The 23,060-nt window shown below is 46.2% G+C and overlaps 1 protein-coding gene and 1 pseudogene across 3 annotated transcripts in view; both read left to right on the top strand.

Moving 5' to 3' along the window:
* The window catches only part of SMOC1 (SPARC related modular calcium binding 1), a 149,084-nt gene that overhangs the window by 56,785 nt on the left and 69,239 nt on the right, over positions 1-23,060 (top strand). For all 3 annotated transcript variants that reach the window (XM_055436265.2, XM_055436264.2, XM_055436263.2), the window contains exons 2-3: positions 12,131-12,296; positions 13,711-13,823. In XM_055436265.2, the coding sequence (XP_055292240.2) occupies positions 12,131-12,296; positions 13,711-13,823 (279 nt within the window). The remainder of the gene's footprint in view (positions 1-12,130; positions 12,297-13,710; positions 13,824-23,060) is intronic.
* On the top strand, positions 15,523-15,620 carry LOC129563617 (U6 spliceosomal RNA; annotated as a pseudogene).

The raw sequence follows: 23,060 nt of genomic DNA, 5'->3' as shown, positions 1-23,060 counted from the left end.
CCTGCTTCCTGTAGTCTGCCTTAGTCTCTTACTCTGTCTGCTCTGCCCCCAGCACCCAGCATGGGTGCTCATTTGAGCTCATGGGTGCTCAGAGCTTATTCTTTGCTGAGCGGTTGCCTCCTAGTCCTCCCTCTCCTGTCTCCTCTCTCTCAGAGTTAGGCATCTCACATCTTGGATTTTGGGGCACCCCATTTTCAAATATTCTCTCCTTTCGACTGTTTGTGACTCAGGCTTTGCTTCCTGGTTGCTGATTTGGAAAATGTTGTCCCGATGAAGTTAGCTGTACACATATCCATCTTGGCAACTAGATCAATTTTTGGGGGCAGGGCTTTGGTTCTTGTTTATTTTCATAACCCCCAACACACCTTGCATGATGCCTTGGTCATTGAAGGGAGCGGGCAGAAAAATCTCCAGAAACCTCTTTGTGTGCCTATGGGAGGTTTGATGCTTTTTTTTTTTTTAGTTTTGTGCTTTTCTCTCTCTCTCTCTCTTTTTTTTTTGGTTTATTGAGAGATGATTTACATCCAGTACACTTCCTCCTTTTCAGGTGTACACTTTGATTTTTTTAAAACAAGTTTATGTAGTTGTATCAGCACCACCGTAATCAAGATAGAGGATATCACCACTTCCCCCTTTCTCCTTCTACGTCCAGTTTCCAGCAATCACAGATCTGATTTCTGTTTGCATAGTTTTGCCTTTTCCAGAATGTCACATAAATGGAATCAGACAGTATGTAGCTTTTTGAGTCTGGCTCCATCACTTAGAAGAATGCTTCATATTTCAGAAATCTGATGGCCTGGGCCCTAACCCACGCTTGATTCGGGCTCGCCATTCTAATAGGCTGGCATGGGGCGTGGCTTGGGGATATGGATGGGGTCTGAGTTAGAAGGTTCACCTTTGCAGCCTTGTTAGTGCCTCTTTCCACCCAGGGTCTCAGCTGCTTTGTTGGACCCACTGACCACCTCCCCACCCCCCCAACAATGGCACCTGGTGTCAGACAACCTTGTCCCCTGGGTCCTGCTTGATCATCTCCATAGCTGTGGGGGCCAGAGTGGAGGAGGGAAGCTGGGTGGACAGGCTGGGGTGACCACGGAATTCCTCCCTTGGGGAGGGGGCGGGGCTGGGGTGACGAGGGTCAGGGCTCTCCTGGCTAAAACAACACAAGTGGTTCCAGCTGCCAAACAGCTGGAGGGGGCCGTCTGCTTTCCCTCAGCAGCGTGAAAAGCCCTTTAATCGGCATGCTGTTGTCAGGCCCTGCCGGGGAGGTGTGGAGAAGAAGAGCAGACACCGCCGCTCTGCAGCCCCACCCGCTTTGGCCTCCCTTATCTCCCCTCCTCCATCTCTGGGGCGGCTCTGCGGTGCCCTGAGCGAGGCCCTCCTGTGCACCTGTGTGAGTGCGGGGGCTGCGGGGTCAGCGAAGGGTGAGAGCGCGGGCAAAAGTGGGGATGTGGATTTCCAGCGTAGAGGATGGATTAGATAGTGGGTGGGTGAGGGATGTCTTCGTGTGAATCGAGAACAAGGCCGAAATCCGGTTCTACAGATGGTGAAGCCGGTGAGAGCAGGCGGACACGGCCAGCTTGGGACAGGGCCGAGCTGCAGCCGGACGTCCTGGAATGTGGTTCTTGACTTACTGGCTCCATGAGTGGCCTTTCCCCCTCTTTCAGTAGTAGATTTATCTCCCAGAAATGATTTTTAGTGCCTGAGTACTAAAGCCTTGAGCTGGACTTGGACTTACAAACATAAGGAGGAAAAAATTCCCTCCCTTAGGAAAGCTCTCTTTGCTTGCAAAGCCAGTCTTCTCTCCTGTCCACCAGAGGGGCTACCGCCAAGATCCCTGCCACTGATACCAGAGCTAACAGCAGAGCTCCCTTTGTCCCACCCACCCCCACCCTTGCCCACCTCCCCAGCCAGCCTCCAGGGCTCAGCCCTCACAATCCTGGCTTGAAGGAGGCCATGTGGTGTCACAGAGAGAATCTGGGCCACTGAGTCAGACTTATAGACGTATTCTGCCACTCACTAGCTTAACTTGGCTGAGCCTCAGCTTCCTCTTCATTCATGCCATCAATAGATATTTATTGCACACCCACTTTGGGCAAGGCTCCTGCCAGGCACTGGGGATCCAGCAGGGTGACACCCAGCAGATCATGGTTCCTGCCTGCAGGGAACAGTGGCTTAGTGGGGAGGAGGGGGCAAGAAATGCATAATTAAATAGTTGGTCATTTAATTTCAATCGTGACACAGGCCACAGTGGACAGTAGAAGGTGTGTGGAGGCTTATCATAGGGTCCTGACCTAACAGAGAAGTCAAATGCCTTGAGGAAACTGCATTTGCATTGAGATTGGAAGGATGAATAGGAGTTTATGAGGTGTAAACACAGTCCAGGGAAAAGGGTCCACACATGCCAAGTTCTGAGGCAGGAAGGAACAGTGTGAAGGGCCAGGGATTTCTATCCAGCTGGGGGCCTGGCACTGGAAGCCTTGACTGTGCCTGTTACCTACTCATCAGGCACACGGAGAAGGCTCTTTCTCCTTCTCTTCCTTCCAATTTGACATTAGCAGATTGGGCTGGGTCGCTCACCATTATTTACAACGTTGATTCTATGGAAAAAAAGTAAATTCAGGGTGTCAAAAATATGATTTATAAATGAATCTGGCTTTTGTTTTTACTCAAGTACATGCATATCGTAGCTGCCAGAAAAACCAGAGTGCTAATCACATTGGCTGTTAAATTGTCAGGGTTTCCTGCCTTAACATACACATTTCAGGCTTAGCAACCCTGGGCATCTCGGATTACTGCCTGTCTTGTGACGTGACTTATCTGGTTGGTGGAACGACTTCCAAGTTTTGTGAGGAGGATTCTCGGGCTAATGCCAGTTTCACTGGGAATGAATTCCATGGACACTGTCTGAGTCACCTGGCTGCATTCTTTTCAATGGCTCGGGAATTTTTTTCCTCCTTAATTCAAGGGGAAAGTCCTGTCGTTAATGGCTTCCTTTATCTAATAGATGTTTCTTAAAAGAAAAGGAAAAAACCAACTTCCATTACTCTATGCATTTGAGAGTGTTAAGCGTTTGGTTGTGGTTTGACAAAGAATATCTCTTTTTACAGTAAGTGATAGAAAAAGGAGCTTCTTCGGGATATCTTTTAGGTAAGGTTTGATATTCACCCATCCATTCTTCAAACGTGTTAAACAACTGCATTGGATCAGGCTCTGGCTTAGGCCCTGTGTGTATAAAGAGGAATAAGACACAATCTTTTCTAGACATGTACATGCATAAATGTTAACAAAGTATGTAGAAGGTTTTGATAGATGTATGAAGACAGTGCAGCAGGAGGTCTGAGGAAGTTAACAGTAGTGTTTAAAACATGAAAGTATTCGCTTCTTATAGTGGTAACTTCAGTTAGTGTGGAACTGGAACTTGAATGGGGAAAAAAGTTTGGTGACAGAAAGTTAGACATCTAGATAAGAGATTAAGGATTGAAAGAAGTCAACGTGGATAAAAGAAGAAAGTCTTCTAGAGAGGGAGACCTAACCAGGCCCTCTGCACCTTCAGCCACTCCAACTAGGCACCAGTGTGTGAAGTCACAGTGGGTGTTCCAGCCCCAGCCAAGCTCCCAGATGAATGAAGCCTGTGCATTATCTCAACCGAAACCATGTGGAGCAGAAGAACCATCCGGCTGAGCCAAGCCAACCCATAGAATTGAGAGAAATGATGAATAATTTGGAGCCACTAAATCAGGGGATTGTTTGTTTTGTAGCAATCTATAAGTGAAACAAAAAAGTTAAAAGTGAGTAACTAAAGCTGTGTTACAAATGAATTTATTAAAAAAAAACCTCAAATTATTTGAGTTTGTCCTGTGATCTTTTAGTCTGATAGCATAAAGAGGAGCTTCCCTGGTGGCTCAGCAGTAAATAATTTGCCTACAATGCAGGAGACATGGGTTCAATCCCTGGGTCCAGAAGACCCCATGGAGAAGGAAATGGCAACCCACTCCAGTATTCTTGCCTTGGAAATCACATGGACAGAGGAACCTGGTGGGCTACAGTCCATGGGGTCGAAAAAAGTTGGACACGACATAGTGACTAAACAACAGCAACATCATGACGGGAATGCTGCTTGCTCTTCCAAGTTGTGGATCTCACACTTCCAAACCATTGATCTGGTTGTACAGTATGGGTCCTGCCCCCCTTTCTACACTTGAGGAAACTATAGAAATAGGCATGTGACTAGCAAAATGCCATTTTAGAATTTTAGATGCTGGTGAAATCAGCATGGTACAGGTAGAACTGTGAAACCAACTCCCTATTATAAAGAATCGAACATCTCCTCCCCAATGGAAACGTAGGCTGCCTCTGTTGTTCCCTCTGTTGTCATGGAAACTTGGCAGTCTGTTAAACCCAACACAGTTTGTGGTGGCGGAATGGTCTCCCCGAGCAAAAGCTGTGGCAGGGTTTACATTGTACTCTGCTGGAGGCTGAGGGCAAGGATCAGCATATACACATTTCAGACAGAAGGGACTGTTATCTAACATTGATTTCATTTGCCCACGTCTCTTCTCTGATGAAGATAGTCCCCATCGGTAGCTTAATTTTCCAATAGAAAGGATGGATTGTTTAAATGTATTTCAAGTGCTTGTCCTACTTTACAAATGTGAGCAGAACATGAAAATTCTGCGTGTTTGCTTTGGAACCACTCACTCCCCAAGGAGAGAGGGAGGGAATAGTAGCCATTTGCAAATGCACAATTGTCCTGGCCCCTTTTGTTTGGCTCCCATATTACACAATCATATAAACATAATTATTTTGTTTTTGTTGTCTTTTGGTGAGGAAGAAGGAAGGGTTGTGAGGATTTTTATGAAAATGTTATTGCTTCCTCAGAGGGAAATGATTTGCTTCTTTGGGGAGACAGCTTGCCTCTGCTTAACTCCAAAAATTTCCACCAACTCTGGTTGCTCTTGAGCCTACAGCAGACTTCTCTGACCCGGGAGTTCAGTCCCAGCAGGGTGACTCAGACTCTGAGTTTTGTCTGTGTGCTGGGAGAAATGACCCAGTCATGGGTGGTGCTGGGGACTTCCATCCTGTCCCTCCTGTCTCCTGAAGAAGAGAGGAAAACTCTGCCTTTGTGACTTTAGGTAGACTGTGTTGAACTGCTGGTATGTTCTGTTGTTGAAACTTATAAATAATAAATTCATGTTTTCATGTCCAGTTTCCAAATGCAGAAATTATCTCAGAATCTGCTTCTTGGTCTAATCTGTTGTACCTTGGCTCAACTAGGAGAAACTCCAGCGAGGGTGAGCCATCATGCCCCCATGCCCTATCCCCTGCAATAGCTGTGCTCTTGAATCTGGCAACCACTAGCCACATATAGTTATTCAAAATTAACTAAAATGCAACCAAAGATTTAGTTCCTCAGTTGCATTAGCTATGTTTTAGTGCTTCATAGTCACACGTGGCTTGTGGCTTCCATAAACTAGATGACACAGATATAGAATGTGTCTATCATTGCGGAAAGTTTTATTGGACTCCATGGCTTTGTGGCATTACAGAGTACCAAGGATGAACTCTCCTGTTCATTCTGTGGTGTCCTGTTCCCTTGTTCACATGGTCAATGTCAGGTTGCTTGTTCTCGATACCCTAGAGTGCAAGCTCACTGAGGACAGGACTATGCGGGTTGTGTTCTGCTTTCCATACCTTGCAGTGCAGGGTGCATCGTAGAGCTTGGTTGTTAAGTATAGAAGATGATCAGTGGATGACCGAACAGTGTCCTAGGATTCTGGAGGTTTGGGTGATTCTCTTAGGGCCTGGTCATTCTACTATTGCAAGATACGGAAGCGACTTGTGTCCATCAATGGATGAATGGGCAAAGAAGATGATACACACACACACACGCACACACAATGGACTGCTGCTGCTGCTAAGTCACTTCAGTCGTGTCTGACTCTGTGCGACCCCATAGACGGCAGCCCACCAGGCTCCCCCGTCCCTGGGATTCTCCAGGCAGGAACACTAACTTGTGTCCATCAATGGATGAATGGACAAAGAAGATGATACACACACACACACACACACACAATGGACTACTACTCAACCATAAAAAAGAACGAGATGTTGCCACTTGCAACAATGTGGATGGACCTGGAGTGTATCATGTTTAGTGAAATAAGTCAGGTAGAGAAAGACAAATTATTGTATGGCATCACTTATATAACAAAAAAGAAACAGGCTCACAGATTCAGAGAACAAACCAGTGGTAACCAGTGGGGAGAGAGGAGAGAAGAGGGGTGAGATAGAGGTAAAAGGTTAAGAGGTTAAAAACAACTATGTTTAAATTAAATGAACTAAAAGGGTATTATACAGCACAGAGAATACAGACAATGTTTTATGAAACTATAAATGGAGTATAATCTTTAAAAATTGCGTATCACTGTATTTTCTACCAGAAACTTATTCAATATTGTAAATCAACTATCAGTTCAGTTCAGTCGCTCAGTCGTGTCCGACTCTTTGTGACCCCAGAGACTGCAGCACACCAGGGTTCCCTGTCCATCAGCAACTCCCAGAGTTTACTCAAACTCATGTCCATTGAGTCGGGGATGCCATCCAACCATCTCATCCTCTGTTGTCCCCTTCTCCTCCTGCCTTCAATCTTTCCCAGCATCAGGGTCTTTTCAAATGGGTCAGCTCTTTGCATCAGGTAGCCAAAGTATTGGAGTTTCAGCTTCAACATCAACTATACCTGAATAATAATAATAATAAAAACTCCATTTTATGAAACTCATCTTTTTTTGGGAAGCAATCACAAACACCCACAGTTCCTAACATAGATAAAGATGAGACACCACAAATGATTGGAGACGGTCTTTAGCAATGGTCCTGGGCTGTTCTGTTACTTTTTCACTTGGCCTTGGGGGCCAGTCATTTCTAGATGGACCCTTTGGGGAGTTCTTCTGAAGCCAGGAAGGATCTCGGGGAGAGGGGAGAGCAGGTGGAGCTTATTCTGAAGCTGCCTTTAACCCGTCCATCTCTAGGCAGTGTTCCCCGAGTTATGAAGCAGGTCTCTGGCACAGCTGCCATGGCATCTCTGTTGGCCCAAAGCAAACCATTTCCAAAGCAAATTTATGGCCCATAGTTCACCACCACAGGGATGCCCGTATCTCCCCTCTTCTGTGAGCTACAGAGGAGACAGCAAGGCAATGCTCAATCCCTCTTTTTTGAAGGTGAAGAGAGCCATATGAAGAGCTACTTAGAGTAGGTTTAAAGTGCCTGGAAGGCAGGGCTGTCGTAACTGAGTCTTCAGCAGTTGGTGTCTTATATTCAGTAAACTCTTGGGTAAACAGTTTTTGACTTGGAAATCCAGTTTGTTTGTTTAGTTTTCTGTGATAGTTAATTATAAGATATTGAATGTAGTTCCCTGTGCTATACATTTGGGCCTTGTTGTTTATCTATTTTACATATAGCAGTTTGCATCTGCTAATCCGAAACCGAATCCAGTTTTTCAATTGAGTTAGAGTTTCTGTTTGCAGTGTTACTCAATAATATTGCCAGGCAGTGTGGTGTAGTGGTTAGAAGTTGTGGCTCTGGAGCCAGGTCCTGGGTGTCAAGTTCAGCACTGACCCTGCCTCTTAGGGCTACTGTGGAGGCTACATTAGTTAACATATCATAAGCTGAAACTCCAATACTTTGGCCACCTCACGTGACAAGTTGACTCATTGGAAAAGACTCTGATGCTGGGAAGGATTGGGGGCGGGAGGAGAAGGGACAACAGAGAATGAGATGGCTGGATGGCATCACTGACTTGATGGACATGAGTTTGAGTGAACTCTGGGAGTTGGTGATGGATAGGGAGGCCTGGAGTACTGTGATTCACGGGGTCACAAAGAGTCGGACATGACTGAGCGCCTGAACTGAACTGAAGTGATATATTATTATCAGCTCTTATCACTCTTCAGACAAGGTCTGGCTACCAAATCCCTCTGTGACCAAGGATGAGTTTCTTGACTTCCCCAGGCATTGGAAGATACTGATATTTCTATCCTTGTGTGATTGTGAGAGCCAGCCGTTCCCTAGCTCCTGCAGACTGACATGCAAAGTTGCTAACAAACAGGTCTCACTTCATGTAAATTTACCCCGACTCCCATGGACCAGGAGAGAGCGGTGGGACAGCAGTGTCTTGACCTGCTCTGGGACAGTTTTGAGGCCACCAGTTGGCCTGCAAGCCAGGGCGTGAGAGCACTGATCCTGCCCTTTGGCTGGCGCCAGCTGCTCACCAGGCAGAATGATGGAGCCAGGTCTGGCTGCATTTCCAGGCTACAGACAGATTAGGAATGGGTCTGAGGGAAGGAGAGAGACTTTGAGGCCAGCTTTGCTGATTGCAGCCCCCTGGGTCCTGTGCCCACCCAGGTGCCTACGATCAGAACTTCTAAGCCTGCATCATTCAGCTGGACCTTGGGTCCCAAGTTTGCCCTGGTGCCCAGTCGGTCCAAGGCTGGGAAGGCAGGAGTGGCAGAGGGGCCTGGGGTGGGGATGGTGAGAGAAGAGACCCACCTCTCAGCCTCAGAGATAACTTAGGTTCTGAAGTGAAGCTAGGGCAGGAGGCTGTGGCCCATCTCTGCCCACCATGTTTTGTGGGAGGGAGGGGGAAGCTCAGAGAGGAGGGGCTGGGGGCGGGGTAGGGGAGTGGCCTAGGGACCAGCCCTCCCTCCCCACCAGGGATGGCAGGAGCCTGGAAGACCAGGCCTGTCACTTCACACCAGCTGGTTTGCGGGTAATGTCGTGTGGGAACGACCGCTGGAGGGATGTGTTCGTCCCCCAAATAATCAAGCGTCCCAGCATGGCGCTGGATGCGGAGATGTGTTCACAGGCTGCAGAGACAGTCTCCTTGTCTTCTTGGTGCCCAGAGTGGGGGATTCCATTGCTAATCAAATCCCACAAATCAGTTTGTCCTCCAACTGTGGTAAGAGCCCTGCAGGAAAAGTGAGGTGTGAGAGGTTCGTATAGGGGGACCCGTCCTCACCTGTGAGAGTCAGGGAGAACCTCCCAGATGAGCCCAAATCTGAGCAGCAGCGGGAGGAAAGGGAGAAGGAACTGTGTCTAAAGGCCTGAAGAGGGGGTGGAGGGGGGTACTTTCCTGGTGGTCCAGGGGCTGAGCCTCTGGGCTCCCAATGCAGGGTGCCAGCGTTTGATCCCTGGTTAGGGAACTAGATCCTGCATGCAGCAACTAAGACTTGGCACAGCTAAATAAAGAAAGGAAGAAAGAAAAGAAAATATTAAATAAAAGTAAAGGCCTAGGGGTAGGAGCAAATGGGACCTGGAAGACAGGCCAGGGTGCCCCACTAAACAGTGTGCAGAGTGAGGGCAGAGCAGGAAAAGCTGAGGCCAGAGAAGGGTCAGATTTGCCAGGGCAGGAGACCCTGTGAAGGTCCCCAGGGACAGAGGGGTACCACCCAAGGGTTTGAAGTATGGATGACACTGCCTGCCCCTTTCTGTCTGCTCATCCCTCCTCTGTGGCAGCCTGGGGGCGTGGGCTGCCTCGGGACATGACTCTATATACAACAGGTTTTTAACCTGCAGACGTTCTTAGTCACTCAGTCGTGTCCAACTCTTTGTGACCTGTTGGTCTATAGCCTGCCAGGGTCCTCTGTCCATGGGATTTTTCAGGCAAGAATACTGGAGTGGGTTGCCATTTCTTCCTCCAGGGGATTTTACCGACCCAGGGATTGAACCTGAATTTCCTGTGTCTCCTGCATTGTGGGTGGATTCTTTACCTGCTGAGCCATCACATGTTACCTGGGGATACTGAGACACTGTCAGGACATTCCCTTTGAGCTTTGGACAGGACTCGGGCTGCATGTGTGAGTGTGGCTGTCCAGAGCATCTGAAGAGAGGCTTCGTCACACTGTCCATCCTGATAAGCCTGTGTGTTCAGCTGCTGCTTCCCTGTGCCGAGCAGCCGGCATCCAAGCGTGTGGTCAGGAGAGCGGGAGGAACTGGGTTCACAGCTGGGAGGCAGTCTGTGTGTTCCCTGACAGGCTTGGACTCTCTTTGGATTTGGCCAGTATGGGCCATGTGCTCCTTTGAAGGGAGGGGTACTGCCTCTGGACCTCCCTTGGATATTCTGGAAAAAGATCAACAAGTTCTCGTCTATTTGCTTCACATGAAGGGCCTGCAGATATAAATAGGGGCGGGGAGTCATACCTTTTCTAAACCTCTATGAGCGTGGTGTGATTATCCAGTCAAATCTAACATCACTGATGGCCAGAGGTGTGTGCACAACATTGCCATGTGCCATGATGGGTTTTTCAACTCAGTTCACTGTGATGAAGAACCTTCAGCGGGTCCGGAGCTCTGCTGTAGAGGGATGAATGAAAGTGGATCCAGCTCTCAAGGCCCATACAGTCTAATCATGGGTTCTTCAACAGAAGCTCATGGATTGTAGAATCCAGTTATTGTTTTACAACTGTATCCTACAGTTGTGAACAGGGGTTCACTGAGAAGGGGGTTCATGGTCAAATAAGTTTGAGAGATACAGCCTCATATATGCTCTTGATGTGGTTACCTATTGCTCTGTTTCAAACTGCTGCTGCTGCTGCTAAGTCACTTCAGTTGTGTCCAACTCTGTGCGACCCCATAGACGGCAGCCCACCAGGCTCCCCCGTCCCTGGGATTCTCCAGGCAAGAACACAGGAATGGGTTGCCATTTCCTTCTCCAATGCATGAAAGAGAAAAGTGAAAGTGAAGTCGCTCAGTCGTGTCCGACTCTTAGCGACCCCATGGACTGCAGCCCACCAGGCTCCTCCGCCCATGGGATTTTCCAGGCAAGAGAACTGGAGTGGGGTGCCCTTGCCTTCTCCCTGTTTCAAACAACTCAAGCCTTAATGGCTTGCTGTGTACGTGAAACGTTATATATCAACTGTACTTCAATAAAAAGAATTTTAACTTCATGACATAGCTTATCATTCTCTCACAGTTCTGGCGAGTCGACTGGGCTCAGCTGGGTGGGTCGTGCTTGGGCAGGGGTCTCTCAAGCAGCTGCTCCTTCTCATCTCTGTTAGTTACAATCAAGTGACTGCTGAAGTTAGACTCACTTGAAGGCTTCTTCACTCACATGTCGCTGTGCCTGTGTTTGTTGGGCCTTTCTCTCTCTGCTCGGTTTTGCCCCGTGCTAGCTTGGGCTTCCTCCTAGCATGGTGGTCTCAGTGTTTTGGGCTTCTTACATGGTGGCTGATTTCCCCCAGGGTGAGTGTTGCAAGAGACCTGGGAGGAGGCTGCAAAGCTTCACGTGACTTTTCCCAGAAGTTGCAAAACATCACTGACACAGCATGTTATTGGTCAAGCACGTTATTGAGGCCCGTCCAGGTTCAAGGGAAGACTCCACACTCAATGGGAAGAGTAGCAAATACTTTACAGCTACCTATCTTTAATTTACTGTACCTCTGGGAGATTAATAATGCATAAGAATGTACCAAAGGTGTCTGGGAAGTCCTGCCATAAAGAAAACTTTCACTCAGCATTTCACAATCTGATGATGACATTTATGTTAAATTAGGAAATTTCCTTCTCATAGAAAATTACTTAACCTGTATTCTGACAAACAGCAGTGGGCAGAAATGGAAGGGTGATAGATTTGGGGGCTCAGTAATACTTTCTAGACAATAAAACTTTCCAAAGATGGAGAGTAGAGATTCTTGGTGTGTTCCTGGTTTGGGGAGGTACCCAAATAGGGCCAAGTGCAAAGACCATCAGTGTGGACCAGAGGCTGAATTTCCCAGTGGTGAAAGCTTGGACTTGACCTCTGACCAATCTAGGTTCAGACTCACCACTTAGAACTGTGTGAAACTAGGCAAGTTACCTGTCTCTAGGCTTCAGTTTCCTTATCTAAAAAATAGGTAGTTCCTATTTCATAGAGCTGTTGTGAGGTTTAATGAGGTCCTGCCTGTGAGTTACTGAGTACAGGATGCCTTCCTTGGTTAGAGTTTGTGGTTGCTTGGTTTCCTACTACTTCTAGGGTTTAATAACTTTGGAATTATTCTGGACTTGCTTTCCAAAGGCAAATTAGTATTGTAAATTGTGAACTCTACTTTTCTTGCAAAAGTAACCCCTGTACCATTTCACTTCTTTTTATCCAACCCAGTTTCTCATAAGTGACCGTGACCCTCAGTGCAACCTCCACTGCTCCAGGACTCAACCCAAACCTGTCTGTGCCTCCGACGGCAGGTCCTATGAGTCCATGTGTGAGTACCAGCGAGCTAAGTGCCGAGACCCAACCCTGGGTGTGGTACATCGAGGCAGATGCAAAGGTGAGTGTGCGTGTGCCCCATGGAGGAGGGACAGGCCTGAGCACCACACTCCTTGCGTGGGGAACTCCCAAGGAGGGAACTCAGAATGAGTCTGTTCATTTGGCAACCTCTCCCCCTACCCTTTCCACCAGGGAATATGGAAAGGAGGACTGGCCTACTGAAAGATAAGTACTTTTCTGGCTTTCAAACACTGCCACCAGGGCTTAGAGAGATGCTGCTATTTGGCTATTGCTTTTAATTTTTATACTTTTTTTTTTTTTTTTTTTGTAGAGAGGCTTAAAATGGCAAAACATGATGGCTGGCTCTTGAATAGGGATTCCACATTGACAGCCAACAGATGTGTTTTGTTTGGTCTGCTCACACATTTAAACATATTAAAAACGTTTGAGACAACATTTAAAAATTGGGAAATTCAACCTAAAAATCTGGATGTTTGTATTTCCCATAAAAAATTGGAAACTGTGGTGATATGAGGTCTGTGTTCCCTCCCTCAAGGCAAACATGTGGCTGCTGCTGAGTAGCAGCTACCTCCTTTAAAAGGGAGCCTGTTCTCCAGTTTGCCACAGTCCCCAGCATTCCTGGTGGTGCCGCCAAGCTGGACGCCATGCTTAATACAACCAGCCCCTTCTCTAATTTATATCGCTTTCCTACGCCCTGTTGGTATTTGAGTTTGTGACCATGGACCGATCAGAGCTATTACAGAAATTGTCGGAGGCTAAGCCGGCTGCCCTAGGGCCTCTGATTTCCCAAAGAAAGTGCTTGCTGGGGACTTCTCTGATGGTTCAGTGGCTAAGACTCTGTGTTCCAGTACAGGGGACCTAGGTTCAATCCCTGGTCAGGGGACTAGACCCCACATGCCACAACTAAGACCTGGCATGCTCACATAAATGAATAATAAATATTTAAAAAAGAAATCCATGGCGGTGCCAGAAAAAAAGGAAAAGAGCTTGCAGTTTCTGAATTGCAAAACATCTTTGAGACTCCTTGGGCTTGCATGTTTTTAAATAAAGTTAGTAAAAAATAATAGAAGTAGACTTTTCTTTCCCCTAGGAGGGATTAGGGATATTTGGGAGAAAATTAATAAACAGAACCTGGTATAAATATGACGCCCCTGACTTTTTCTAAGGATACCTTTAAGAGGCAGGTGAGGCTCTGGGGCATTCTCTAGTCCCTGCCCTCGTGTTCCTGGAACAGCCAGCTTTTATATGTCTGTGTGCATATGTGTCTGTGTTTGTGTGGTGTAGTTTCTGCCTGCGTGTGTGTATGTCTGGGTGTGTGTGCTGTATGTGTGTGATGTGTAGCGGTGTGTGGGCCCCCACAACACAGTGCTTTTCTTTCAGCATTTCTACAGCTGGAGTCCGTGGCTCCTGTGTGGGGTCCAAGTGACTCTGACGTGCACACCTCCCTCTTTTAGACGCTGGCCAGAGCAAGTGTCGCCTGGAGCGGGCTCAGGCCCTGGAGCAAGCCAAGAAGCCCCAGGAGGCGGTGTTTGTCCCGGAGTGCACCGAGGATGGCTCCTTTACCCAGGTAGGCCTTGGCTACTCTCTCAGGCCCCGGTTCCTGGGGGCCTGGGAGCAGGAGGGCCCTGAGAACCTTGCTTCCTGGAAACAGATGAGGGCTCTGTGACACCCCCTGTGCTGCCTCTGGGGCCTGTGTCCCCCTCCTGGGCCCCCCTGCCACTCGGTGCCAGCCGCGGGCAGTGGGTCCTGAAAGGCTTGTGTGAGTTCGAGCCAGGAAACTGGCATTGTTGGTTCCCTGTCCTCCCGCTGCCCATCTTCGCTCTTCTCTTCTGTCAAACATAGGCTGGTGATTTTTTCTTGTCCTCATGGGTTTCTACGGACAGCCTCTGTATCCCCTTCACTGTTCATTGCTGCCCCTTCTGCCCACCTCTTTATCCTGCCCCAAGCTTCAGCTGAAGCCATGCTCCGTTTGAATGTAAAGTGCCTGTGGTTTGTGGAATGCATGTGTGTGTGTGTGTGGTGTGTGGTATCTGTGCATGTGTGTCTCTGTGTGTGTTGTGTGGTTTCTGGTGTGTGTGTGTGTGTGTCTCTGTGGGTGGGTGGTATATGTGTGTGTGATGTATTGTATTTGTTTGCATGTGTGTCTGTGTTTGTGTGGTGTGGTTTCTGCCTGCATGTGTGTATGTCTGGGTGTGGTGTGTGGTGTCTGTGCATGTGTGTCTGTGCGTGTATTGTGTGATTTCTGTGTATGTGTGTGGAGGCTGTCTTTGTGTGTGTGTGTGTGTGTGCTGTGTGGTTTCTGTGTGTGTGTGTGTAGGCTGTATTTGTGTGTGTGTGTGTGTGTGCTGTGTGGTTTCTGTGTGTGTGTGTGTAGGCTGTATTTGTGTGTGTGTGTGTGTGTGTGTGGTGCATGGTATCTGTGTGCATGTGTGCCTGTGTGGTGTCTGTGCTAGCATGCTTGTGCACTCGTGTATGCATGCACTCAGATTCTAAAATCTCCTTTCAGGCAGTCTTCCCTCTGATCCTGCGTGGTCTTCTGGCTGTTGGTTGGGTAAAAGTGATGCCGGCTGTGTTGAAGTTGGCACAGAGTGGAAGGCAGGCAGCCTGGGACAGCCGGGAGGTAGAGCTTTCAGGCTGGAGGTGGGGACAGTCTGGCGGGGCCGAGACAGCCGGATGAAAGTGGGGAGGGTCACTGGGCAAGGGTGGGTCAGCCACTGGATGGGGACAGGCGTGACTCCCACTGGAATGTCGTGTCACTTGGGGACCTCTGCCACGTGAGGGCTGGAGGCAGGGGCCTTGGGAGTTTCAAAGTTTCCCCATAATCGTCCCAGAATTTTCGAGGGGCTGGGGGAAGAGGGAAAGGATGAGTCTGGCCTTTAGTCTGCTGGTTTTCAGGTTTCATTTGGGGGCTGGGCCCAGGGGACTGCTGATTTCAGGCCGAGTGCTGGTGGAGGTGGTGGGGTAGGGACGGGGCCTTGTATTTTTTAAAGTTTCCAATGTTCAGCCAAGATTGATAGCCATAGAGTTAAACTGACCTTGGCTGCCCGCCCTGTGAGAGGTGCTTGTATTTATCTTCTCACTTAAGTCTCACCACGAGCCTGCCAGGTAGGTGTTGCTATCATCATTTACAAAAGATGCAACCATAGAGGGAGGCAGAGTGGTCCAGGAACTGGGAGCCACGCTCAAATCTCTCCAGCACCCAAACTCCCTCGGAACCCTCCACACTCTGCTGTTCTTTGCGCTGGCAGTTTAAAAGGAAGCTCTCTGCGCTTGCTTCGGCGACACATGTACTAAAATCGGAAGGATACAGAGAAGATTAGCACGGCCCCTGCGTGCAAAGCATCCCCTGTTTTATCTTGATTTTACCCCCTCTCAAAATTCTCCCAGAAATGTAGCTCCTTACTATGTTCAGTTCAGTTCAGTTCAGTTGCTCATTTGTATCCGACTCTTTGCGACCCCATGAATCACAGCACGCCAGGCCTCCCTGTCCATCACCGACTCCCGGAGTTCACTCAGACTCATGTCCATCGAGTCAGTGATGCCATCCAGCCATCTAGCTATCATAATAAATAAACACATGGTGCAAAATTTTAGACGAATTTATAAAAATATTAAAATTCGTATCTCTATAAAACAAATGTATAGTAAAATTACATTCTTAGAGTTTAGTCAAGTTCTCTCCTTTAATTTGAATATTATACTGGTTTGTTTCTTTTTGATAGAAACAAAAATGCCTATTGAAAAAAAGTAAAGGACACTCTGCGGTGTGGACTAGAAAAAGGCAGTCTAGTGCTATGGCTAGCGCACCACTCCTAGAGCCAGACAGCCTGGGCGTGAATCCACCCACACCCTCAGGCATATCATTTAATTTCTCTAGGACATAATTTTCTTAAGTGACAAGTAGATATTATTATCTCTATTATTATTTTATATAGTACTTATCATTTTTATGGGCTTCCCTGGTGGCTCAGTGATAAAGAATCCACCTGCAATGTAGGAGACGTGGGTTTGATCCCTGGGTCAGGAAGATCCCTTGGAGAAGGAAATGGCAACCCACTCCAGTATTCTTGCCTGGCAAGTCCCATGAACAAAGGAGCCTGGTAGGCTACAGTCCATGGGGTCACAAAAAGTCAGACAGGGTTTAGCAACTAAACAACAACAAATTATTATTACACATGTTATATGTTACTATTATTGTTACTATTTACTGTAGCTTACCTCATAAGGTAGTGATGAGGATTAAATGGGTCAACACAAGTAAAATGCTTGGAACACATAGATACTGTACAAATATCTGCCATTATCAACATTAGCCCCATCTCTACTCTGGTTCTGTTACTCAGATCTTCTCAAGATGTTACAGACAATGTCACCCAAGAAAAAGAAGATCATCATCTGTTGAACGTTTCCTCCATGGATTCTTTATTTATCATTTATTCTAGTGAAAAGAGTCCAGGTGATCTTTGTGCTGAAAATTCACGTATGTGGGAGAATATCAAACCTCTTGCAGCTGCATTTGGGGCTGAGACAGGGGTCAAGGTAATAGGGAGGAGGCGGAATCCTTTTTTTCCCCCTTTCTAGGCTTCTGTAATCCTGAGTGTGTTGCTTATGAGAATGGTTGACCCCTGCCCTCCCAGTTCTGAAGTGTTTGCTGCCTCGTGACAGACGGCTGCTGGCCAGCTTTTGTTTGAGGGAGGCCAGGCTGGACCAGGTGGTGTTTGCCGGGGAGGGGAACTTCCAGATTAGTCTGGGCAGAATTGCTAAGTGAGGGGGCCCCTGAAGTTCAGCAGAGGTTGGATAGACAGTCAAGAGCCCCCTCATTTGTTTGACACGCTAAGCGCTGCCATGTGTCTGCGGGCTGGAGGCTGGCTCACCCCGGTGGGCAACCAGGCAGCCAGACAGCCGGTCCGACCCCGTCACAGTGATTGAAATGGATGTGCTTTTTCCCTTGATCAAAGACGCTGCAATAACCTCACAAAATGAGGCCGTCTCTTTGAGTGTGCTTCAGTTGCATTGACAGGCTGCCAAAAGGCTACGAGAAAAAAATTGCTTTTCTGCCTCCCCCAGCCTCCACTATCACTGACCTGGACTTTTTTGTTTTTGCTTTCTTTAAGACCAAAACCCAGAGACCAGGTCCATTATTTCAACGTTACTTAGACTATTGACATGCATGCATCCGGGTGTTAATAACATATTTTCGTCCTGTGAATTATTATACAGTAATGTGCTCTTGAAGTTTATGGAGGGGACCCTCATGGGACTGGGTTTGTCTGGCATGGGACACAGCTTGGGACCACATGACTAGGTTGGCTTTAATGGGGTTCATATGGGATGCAGTGGTCTCTGTTCTCTGATTTGTTTTCCCTTGACCTCCTCTCTTGCTTCTCTGTACCCCAACTCAAACAGCAGAGTGGTAAACATTAGAACATCAGGTTTTTAAAAAACCTTGATATCTAGACCACATCTCAGATCATTAAATCAAATTCTGGGTGAGGGGCCCAGACATTATTATTATTACAAGCTCTCCAGATAGATACCAGTGTTTGGTCCAGGTTGTGAATGACCTGCTGTTATAAGGCTTCATCACTCTTGTTCTTGGTTGCATCACTGGAATATGGAGTTAAGGCTGTTTGATGATCTGCTCTGTAAGGATGGGAGCTACTGACTTTGTCCTTTGCTGTGGTCCTGTCTGCTTTCTCTTCTGGGTATCAGGAATGTTAACTCCTGACATCTGTTCTCCGAGTCCTCTGCCAAGCTGTTGTCTACTGCCCAATATGATGAACTGAAACCACAGCCATAGAGGAATGGTATTGGATCACCACCACTAGAATGTTGGCTTGTCAAGCTTGTGCATCACTGAATAATTATGATGGCAACTCTTCATTGAGTGCTATTTGCTGCCAGGCCTTGATTTTTACACTCATTAATCTTTACTAGAACCTTGTGAGGTAGTTATTATACCCTTATTTATACCAGAAAACTGAGTTTCAGAGGGGTTAAATAACAAGTTCACGATCACTAGGGATTTGTACCCAGGTCTACCTGATTTCAAGGCCTGTGCTCTTAACTTTTTTATGCTACAAAAGTGTCCTTGATGTATATGTAATTAATTTGCATCGCCATTGTTATTCCAGAAGTCCCCTCTCTGATGCTGTTGGCCAGTCAGTCAAGCAAACATTAAAAAAAAAAAATCCCTTTGCTTATGGAAATTTTCAAATATATAGAAAAGTTGCTGGAGTTCTCTGGTGGTCTAGTGGTTAAGACCCCAGACTTCCACTGCAGGGGGCATGGATCCCTCATCAGGGGACTAAGATTCTGCAAGCTACAAGGCACGTGCCTCCCACCTGCCTCTGTAAAAATGTGTGTGTGTGTGTGTATGCACACAGAAGTAGAAATAATAGTATAATGAACCCCATGTACCCATCACCCAGCTTCAACAATGATTAACATATGGCTGATTCTGTTTCATCTTTACCCTATTTTCATCTCCTACGTCAAACTGGATTGCTTCAAAGCAGATCCCAGACACAGTATTTTTTCATCTCAGACATTTGGAGTTCTGCTATGTTCTGGGTTATGAGCTGGTTGCTCTGGGGCATTCAAGAAATGCCATGGCCTGTGCTTTCAAGGAGCCTACATGCAGAAAAGATATGAAAACATACCATGAAGTAGCTAGTATAGAAGACCCTACATGTACAACTGGGTATGTTTCAAATGACCATTTATAAGTCAGTCATTTGGAATTCTGAGTGATTTTATTGTTGAGAACATATACAAAATTAAAAATTTCTGAACATAAAAATGCCTTCAGTTCAGCTCAGTCGTGTCTGACTCTTCGTGACCCCATGAATCACAGCACGCCAGGCCTCCCTGTCCATCACCAACTCCCGGAGTTCACTCAAACTCATGTCCATCGAGTTGGTCATGCCATCCAGCCATCTCACTCTCTGTCATCCCCTTCTCCTCCCGCCCCCAGTCTTTCCCAGCATCAGAGTCTTTTCCAGTGAGTCAACTCTTCGCATGAGGTGGCCAAAGTATTAAACAAAGCAAAAGGCAAATGATGTATATTAGCCTTAATGACAAAAGGCTAATATTAGATTAAAAAAACTCTTAAGAACCAGGAAGAAAAAGATCTTAGTAGAAAAGTGGGCAAGAGATATCAATAAGCAGATTATACAATAATAACAAATAGTCAATAAGTGACTATGAATGATATTTTCCTTAGTAATTAAAGAAACATAAATACAGATAATGATGTGGCATTTTGCTTACCAAATTGTTAAACCTTGGAAAAGAATAATATTCAGGCCTGGGTGAAGGGAAAGGATTACACCCCACATCATACTTGAAAAAGTAAATTGGCACTGACATTTTATGACAGAATTTTGCAATATGGGTCAAAAGTCCTTAATTGTGTCCAAATCTTGAGCTTGACATTTCACTTCTAGGAATTTATTCTAAAGAAATAATTTAAAATATATGCAAATATTTAGCCAGAAGGATTTCCATTAAGTTCTGCTTATAGTTTCAAAAATTAGGAAACAATCTAATCTAAATATCCAAAATAGAGAAGTGCTTAAACAAATTATGACATCACCATACTGGGCAGCTAGTAGAATGATATGTTATAGATGCTCATTTCACACAGTATGTGTGTATGCACACATATATATATACAAGAGACTAACATGTATATATGAGACAATCAAATAGTCAAAAGAAAAAATATTTTCATTTTCTTCTAAATCGAAAAACTGCACACACTTTGTAAAAAAAAATTCTGAGAGTGCAGAAGTCCACAGATATAAAGGTAAAGTCAGTGAGTTCGTCTCTTTGAAGCAGCAACAGTTAAGTCTATAGCCCACTAATTTTTCTTCCTTTGTGTACTTATTGTTTTTGAGGGTAAAAATAATAAAATGTCATATATCACTTTCTAATTCTTATTATTTTTTTAAAAAATTACTTAATTATTTATTTTAGACCGTGCTAGGCCTTTGTTGCCATGCAGGCCTTTCTCTAGTTGTGGCAAGCAGGGGCTACCCTCTAGTTGCAGTGTGCTGGCTTCTCAACGTGGTGGCTTTTCTTGTCGTGGAGCAGGGGCTCTATGGCATGTGGACTTCAGTAGCTGCCACACGTGGGCTCAGGAGTTGTGGTTCCTGGGCTCTAGAACTCTGGCTCAGTAGTTGGGGCACTCGGGCTTAGTTGCTTTGTGGCATGTGAGGTTTTCTTGGACCAGGGATCGAACCTGTGTCTCTTGCATTGGGAGGCAGATTCTTTACCATTGAGCCACCAGGGAAGCCCTCTAATGCTTTCCTATACTAATTATACTGTGATTTACTTATTTCCAGGTTTATTGCATATTAACCTATGTCATTTTAAAAATGGCCGTATGTCCCATTGTATGAAGGTACCATGAATTCTGGAAATTTGGGGATTAAATTTCTGAAAGTTGAATATTGGGTCAAAAGGACATGCCCTTTCAAAGACGTTTGTTGCATCCTCCCAAACTGCCTTCTGGTGTTGAGCAACGATGTAGTTGATTTAGTGGTTGTTACCAAATACATTCCCAAGCCATTTAATTTATTTTATGTAGACAGATTGTAGTTCTAATAATACTGTAGAGTATAAAACACCATTTGTAACATTACTGCTACATGAAAAAAATGTATTGTGCGTCCCACTTTAAGCCCCATGTTCCAGGAATAGTCTTTCTTGATATAGCTCTGTCTGACACCCACACTTTCCCCATTTTTCTTCATTCCAATCACTGCTCCCCACATCAACACACACATATATGTTTTATTATTTTTTGGTCATATGGGTTTGAGGAGCTGTAATTTCTTGATAATGCTTTGTTCAGAAGCTGGAAGTGCAAAGAGAAGGTTCTGTGGCTTTTTGGCATAGATGGTGGGCTCCCCTTGTCAGCATTTCTATAGCTCCTACAGTTTTCTAAAACCTGGGGACTGCGGCTTGTTTCCTAAGTGCTTGGGCTTGAGCTGTGAAGCAGGTCTTGAGGTTCCTTTGCAGTGCCTCCTCTCCCCGCCCTCACAGTACAAAATTGCATGTCCTGCAGTCAACCCCCTCAACCCCACCCCGGCTGAGTTGTATGACTAGCTTGTCTTGGAAGCACCTGTGTTTACCGTCTTGGCCTTCGTCTTCCAGATTCTCAGCAAGTACTGAAGGTATGGATGCTTTGCATCAATTGTGAGCCTTTGTGGACCAACTGTTGAGCCTCTGATAAAACACTGGCAGGCTGGAGCACTGAATATCGTCATGGGGGGAAGGATTTGTCCCATCCTTGATGAGTCCAAGAGCTACATCGTTTTGTGTTAATGTGAAGCTGTCTTACCTGAAGCAATAGTGTGGGTGTCTCTCAGTGCAGATGGTTCTGTAGGTAAAGTACTAAGAGCCTGGCTGCATCCGTAGCTGGAATGTTCTGAGCTTCTCTAGCCATATCAAGTTCCTTTGGATGCCCCAGACACAGCCGACTCTGTGTGTTTCAGAGGATGGTGCCAACTTTTTTTTAAAAGCAGTCACACTGTTAAATATTTAAGTCCATTCTTTATGTACAGATGGCATAGCGGTCACGAGACACACTGTTGCATCAGTTGTTGCTTTTCTTTGTTCTTTTCTGTTGTGTTCAATAAACATATTATTATTGTTACAGTTTGAACATCTACTATGCCCAGAGCATCTTACTACTTGTTCTACATGTGTTTTTCTTTGAATTGTTTTTGATCCAAACAACCAGATGCTGCATATGGTAATTTATACAAAAATGCTTACAACATAGCACATAACTGCTGTTCAGCAAATGTTAATTTTCTTCCTCTTTGGGCTTGGTTTGCTCAACTGTATAATGGGGGAGCTAGTTGAGCTCCTCCAGAGGTCGTCCTGTGGGCCAGCCATATGGTTTTGTTATTTAAAATAGCAGCTCTATTAAGGTAGAATTCACATGCCAAAAAATGTATCCCTTGAAGTGTATGATTCAGTGGGTTTTAGTGTGTTTACAGAGTTGTGCAACCATTACTACTATCTAATGCCAGAATATTTTCATCACCCAAGAACACATCCTTGTACCCACTGGAGGTCATATGAAAGTAAGTGTTTAATTCTGTAAATCATGGCAGGGATAGGACCTGATGCCTCCACATGCAGGAAGGGCTTGTCTAGTAAGTGGCTCATCTCATCTCTCACAAATGGTGGGAGCCACCACTGTCATCTTTTCAATGAGAGAACTGGTAGCCCCGGGCACCCACAAGTGCAGAGGAGGGCAGGATGAGGGTGGGTGGAGCTCCAACGCTGTATCCGTTGTGTTCGGTGGTGACCTGCCTACTCCAACCGCTGCTCCGTCCTCCTCTCCAATGGCTGCCTGGCCCCTGAGCCTCTTCTCCCAGATTGGCTGACATCATTTGCCTTGTAGCAAGTTGTAGGCTCTGGGTGCTCCCAACTGGGCATCTGACCTCCCTGAAGTCTCTGGTGAGTCTGCCCCTAAGTCTGTTGTGGAAATGAAAGGAGCAAGCCCTGGGCAGTATCCACAGCTGCTCTTCTGCAAGGATGAAGGGATGGATGAGGCCTGCTTCTCTGGTCTTCCTGCTGCTCGTGGGAAAGGGGAGGTTCAGTGATGGAGACGTCACTCTCTCTGCTGTTCTTTTCTTTTTCAGATTGATAGCAATAACACCTGTATAGCACTTACTTTGTGCCAAGGTGTTTTCTAAGTACCTGACACACATTAACTTATTCAGCCCTCACTGTGACCTATGAGTAGATACTATTATATTCTTAATTAATAGATAAGGAAACT

This window comes from Moschus berezovskii, chromosome 9 (assembly GCF_049115385.1).
Source record: "Moschus berezovskii isolate FMDL1 chromosome 9, NW_MosBer_1.0, whole genome shotgun sequence".
Taxonomy (NCBI): Eukaryota; Metazoa; Chordata; class Mammalia; order Artiodactyla; family Moschidae; genus Moschus; species Moschus berezovskii.
Note: the sequence above shows the minus strand (reverse complement) of the source record. Positions and strands in the feature narration are given on the sequence as shown.